This window comes from Coenobita brevimanus, chromosome 100, assembly GCF_032717465.1.
Source record: "Coenobita brevimanus isolate Jiangsu-jjx chromosome 100, ASM3271746v2, whole genome shotgun sequence".
Taxonomy (NCBI): Eukaryota; Metazoa; Arthropoda; class Malacostraca; order Decapoda; family Coenobitidae; genus Coenobita; species Coenobita brevimanus.
The window spans coordinates 4505001-4510789 of NC_137053.1; the positions used below are offsets into that span (position 1 = coordinate 4505001).

The 5789-nt window shown below is 43.3% G+C and overlaps 1 protein-coding gene across 1 annotated transcript in view; it reads left to right on the forward strand.

Annotated features, from left to right (window-relative positions):
* Nucleotides 1-5346, forward strand: part of LOC145414575 (uncharacterized) — a 26667-nt gene extending 21321 nt beyond the window's left edge. The window contains exon 2 of the mRNA XM_080284093.1: nucleotides 4984-5346. Within this exon, the coding sequence (XP_080140219.1) occupies nucleotides 4984-5187 (204 nt within the window). The 3' untranslated portion in view covers nucleotides 5188-5346. The remainder of the gene's footprint in view (nucleotides 1-4983) is intronic.
* The last annotated feature ends 443 nt before the right edge of the window (nucleotides 5347-5789 follow it).

Consider the following 5789-nt stretch of genomic DNA (forward strand, 5'->3'; position numbering starts at 1 on the left):
ATCAGGCTGGGGTCAAGAAGACATTTTCAAAGGTCTCATAGCTAATTAGGGAATCGAACCCAAGACTTCTTGGTTGCGGGCCCGGTGTGCTTCCTGTTACACCACCGCCACCCCCCAAAGAACGAGAAATAATAATTAAAAAAAAAAATAATAATAATAATAATAATAACAACCACAACAACAACAAACATCAATATCATACAACAGCAACACAAATAACAACAAAAACAATCAACAACAATAACATACATCAACTACAACAACATACATCAACCACAACAACAACAACAAACATCAATATCATACAACAGCAACACAAATAACAACAAAAACAATCAACAACAATAACATACATCAACTACAACAACATACATCAACCACAACAACAACAACAAAATACAATACACACGCCTCTCTGAAACCACAAAAGGAATGCTGATAATTATGTTTTTTCTCCCAGCCTGTCATCCCAAACCTGTTACATCTGTCACAGGAGTAAAAGAAGAAAAAAAAATAATTGACTTCAACTTGGGCCCTGAGGTTACTTAAGTCTCTCTCTCTCTCTCTCTCTCTCTCTCTTACACACACACACACACACACACACACACACACACACACGTCTAAGTTTTTAGAGGGTTTTTAACTTTTTTACTGGGGGCTTATGAAGAAGTGGAGAAGGTAAAAACAAGGGTAGAATCGCTCTGGGACCTGCGGCGAGGTTCTTGTTTCAAACAGTTTGCTATAAAAAGTAACATTATATGGGACCACTTCTGTCTCAATACGCTTAAATTAAGCACTTTTACTACAGAGTCGCTACATGGCGCAACCTTAGGTGTCAGCTGATGGCAGATTTGGATCCTCCATGTCAAATTACCATTAATGGTACCACTTTTACGTCACCAATGGCCTCTTTTTAACAGATTCGCCAGAAGCAGAAGAACGCTGGCCACTCACTTACCTGCTGGCTATCGCCGCAGGTAAAAATATAGTATATAAGCCAGTGACAGAGGATAATAGAACAGTGTACTAGCCCGCGTCCGCATCATGTTCTCCATCAACAAACAAACCATGAAACTTTGGGCAGTGTGTGTGTGTGTGTGTGTGTGTGTGTGTGTGTGTGTGTGTGTGTGTGTGTGTGTGTGTGTGTGTGTGTGTGTGTGCGCGTGCGCTAGCGTGCGCGCGTGTGTGCGTGCGTAGTATTTGTTGCGTGCCCCCCTTGTCAAGTCAGTCGCAAGCACAGCCATAGCCAGTCAAAACCACCTACCCATCCCATCCATAGGGCACCCACATCACCTACCCACACCACTCATACTCATTTATATCACATTTTTATTCCACCCACACCAAACGCAAACTCCATGCACACTACCAGACCTGTCACACCTACACACCATACCCACACTGCATCCACTACTACACCCACACCGCCCTATCCACACTCACGCATCACCTACACCACACCCAACGCAACTACGCCACATCCACCACATCTACACACAAAACGCTATAACTACACTACACTCACATCATTCTAAAGCCACACTCACACCATACCGACCCTACAAGCATGCTACAACCACACAACAATCATACCACAGCAACACCACACCCACATCACACCCACCTCTACATCGCATCACACCCACACCACACCAAACCACATCCACACTACACCCACACCAAACCACATCCACACTACACCCACACCACACATCACACCATCCTCACACCACATCTACATCACATCCATACCACACCCACCTTCCCTAACCTGCACCAACATCGGTTCTCAAGCCAAAGAAATTTTTACCTCCTCCAATGAATTTGGAGGTGGTTATGTATTGACCTACGTTTGTGTGTGTCTGTCTGTCGGTTTGTCCAGAAGATATCTCCAAAAGTTCTCAATGAAATTCAATGAAATTTTGTGGAAGGGTGGGCTATGGGCAAAGGAAGAAGTGAGTAAATTTGGGGGCGGATCCGAATCCGGAGCAGTAGTATCCGGCACAGTATCGCCAAAAATTCTCAATGAATTTCAATGAAATTTTGTGGAAGGGTGGGCCGTAGGATCGGGATCCGGATCCGTTTCTGAATCCTTTTTAATGGCAATGGCATTGGCGGAGGTATGCGCTCTCTGAGTGCTTTATAGTTATTCATGCTTTCTTCTGTATCTGCTCAGGACTCCACACCCCACAAACATAAATCTCAGGTATCCCGCACAAGCATACATCTCAAGCATACGCACGCACTCAAATATCACACACCGCGCGCGCGATAATACACTTTTATTAACACAATTAAAAAAAAAAAAAAAAAGTACAGCTACAAGGGACCCACTGACTTACATACGGTACTGAAAATCCAGCTGTATTTTTATTTTTGGTAAGCGTGAACGTATGCGAGAGGCTAAATAGGACATGTGTAGAATTATGGCTTGAAGAATTAATGGGCACAGCAAAGGTATGTGAGAATTTGTTTTATTTTGGTGTCGAAAATGGGCCTTATCAAAATTTTTCGTTCAGTGGATCAGTTTGTTTCGTTTGAGAGCTGTGACGATTTTTGTTTACTGTGTGATCACGAGAGAGAGAGAGAGAGAGAGAGTCAGGTGTTTAAAAAGGATTTTTTTTTTTTATTGATACCTACAAACACACATACACGCTCCATCATTTCCTCACACATACATACTCATATGCTCCCCCCCCCTCTCTCTCTCTCTCTCTCTCTCTCTCTCTCTCTCACACACACACACACACACACACACAAACACAAACACACACACACACACACACACCTGGCCTCAATACCGCATTTGTAAACACTAGCATGCGGCCGTCTTAGGGGCGGCGGCGAGCAGGAAGTGGGTTGAGTTGTGGTTATGAGGTGAGGAGCACACACACACACACACACACATATATATATATATATATATATATATATATATATATATATATATAGAGAGAGAGAGAGAGAGAGAGAGAGAGAGAGAGAGAGAGAGAGAGAGAGAGAGAGAGTATAAAATATTGAAAGCACATTAATCCCCGTATTCTAGTCGGTTAAGGACGCTTCCTAACACCTCTTCCTAAGCAATTTATTTTGCTTATTACACCTTACTGTACTCTTCTGTTATGAATTTTTTTTTCTAATATCGCCCACTTTACATACCGTACGTCTTATATTCTAGAACGTCTTATATTCCTTATTAATACTCCCTCTAGGCTGTTTTATTTACCTCTGGCCGCGTCCACACTAAAATCTTGCTGGTGTGGAGTGCGGGGTGCAGGAGAGAGTTTAGAAAATCTGTCAAGTACGCATTCTCTCTCTCTCTCTCTCTGATGCTGGAATGCTTTTTTTTTTTCCTTTCTATTTATGGCGTTACACCTCTATTGCCCCATCAGGAGCGTAGGGGCCCAGGGCTAGGCCACTCAGTCCGAAATTTTTATAGAAATATTCGGTTTCCTGTTTACTACAAATGTCTTAACTCCTTTACTACAAAAGCTTTTTCTTTAATTCTTGCTACCGCTAGGTGATTTTTCTTCTACGTAGAGCTTTTTGAAACTGAAAATTACATCCAAGGTGCGAAGATCTACAGCACTGGTCTTTGTGGACAGACATTAGCAAGGAGGAAGATAATATTTCAAACTACCACCGCAGCTGCCGAGTGGGTACTATTGCTAGCTACGAAACTGCCGGCCCAGTACTGCCAGAGTTCAAATCCTGGTGCCTACAGCTGGTGCCACTCGATTCAGGTGTCCAGTCACACCTGTAGGTAAGTGGGTAAAATGAATACCTATTGTAACACCAGGGGATGATAACTATGGTAATCTGAATATTACAATGGCCATGCATCTCAGGATAGTGGGTGAATAACACGCCACAGCCTCTGGGGCCTTAGTTAAGGAGATGACTACTACGGAGAAGCGCTTCATAACTGATCCTCGCACCTGTACCTTTACCGCACACTGGTACTGATTCTAACAGGTGTATCACTAATTAGGGTGCTGTATCATACCTGCCGCTTGATTTAAGGAAGACGAGGTGAGTGATGATAGAAATAGCGGGTTTGGACAGTGTCCTTCGGTCTGGTGACGTTCATCCTTGCGACGCACAGACATTTTTTTAAAACTGGAATAAGGCTTTGTACTGGATGGCTTAATGAGGACTCTATTCAACGTCTCCACCTCGACCAGCATCTCCTAATCTAAATAAAACTGATACAGATACAGTAGGAATAAAACACAAGTCATACAATTCAAGGATGTTAACAGTAAGAAAGCCTTTCATCCCCTTCCCGCTACCCCCCCCCACCCACACCCATACACCCACAAAGCCTTCTTATTGTAGTGACACATGTTCCTAAACCGGCGCCATGTTGCTAATCCCTGATGTATGATGTGGCTGCTTTTCACTTTTAATAGTAATTATTTGGTGTTCAACATTCAATATTCTCTAATAACATTTTAGAAATTCAAACTGCTGTAAGCATGTATGAGCCCTGGATCGCTCTCCTAACTTTACAAGGGGTTGTTCCCGCGGCCCCTTATCCCGCCACTACGGAGAGAGAGAGAGAGAGAGAGAGAGAGAACAGGTTGAGCGATGAGGTCCTCTTATACTTGGTCAGTACATGAAGTGTGATGTGTTTATACAGGAGTGTCACCGGGGTGAAAGCATCAATTAGTGACTGTCGTGTGCTGAGTCATGTGATGTCAAGGCCAATGGTCAAAGAACGCATGCTTGAGGCTGTTTACATAAACAGATCATGAACACTGAACATGGCATTTATATCATATCATATCATATCATATCATATATATATATATATATATATATATATATATATATATGCGGAGGGAGAAAAAAAAAATTTTCTTCTTCTTCTTCACGTTGAGACTAAGATGTTTATAAATTCTTTGTGTTGCAGGTTTGCCTGCTAACAAAAGTTCCCTGCAAGTACTCTGCTAATACGTATATCTCTGTCTTGTGCTTCAGGTGTGCCAGTTAGTCAAGTTCCCCTGCAAATACGCCGCCCAGGGTTGTCCAGAGTTCCACCGACCACGCGCCAAGGTGGACCACGAGCACTTTTGCGTGTACCGGCCCGTGCACTGCCATCACGAACCGCAGGGGTGCACCAAGGTCCTCCTCCTGCGAGACATGCACGAACACCTCGAACAGTGCCAATTCAAGACCAACTGATATCCCGGTCTGCCTGCAATGTACTCCTTTGTTGTCACTTCATCGTGCGTATGATCAGCCAGTCATCATATTTCTGTTCATTAAAACGTTGCACTTCTTTGTCATACGAGTCAACTCTACACATTTTTTTTCCTCCCTTCACGCACATCGCCCCGCCCGCTGGGGTCTCGAGGTGTTCTAGGCAGCGTAGAAGTCTCTGTAGCTACGGTACTTCTGAAGGGAGTTGCTGTTACAGTCCGCTTGTTTTCACCTGACGGAACTGGGCTACTCTCGCGACTTGAACACCACTTGAACACTAGGTCGTGGTTGCAAGGAAGTCGATGAACCTAAGTTTTGAGGTGGGAATGAGCCTCCTTGGATACAATAGTCGGTTTGTTTTTACCTGGTGGACCTGGGTCAACCCCACAACTAGAATACTAAGTTGTGGTTTTGTGAAGTTCGATGAGCCTTTGTTATGGGATAGGACTGAGTCTCTCTGATTACTTGCCAAATCGACCCTCCAGTCTGACTGCACTTGGCCACTAACTGAGCCGAAAGGGATATATATACTCTGTGTATATATATATATATATATATATATATATATATATATATATATATAT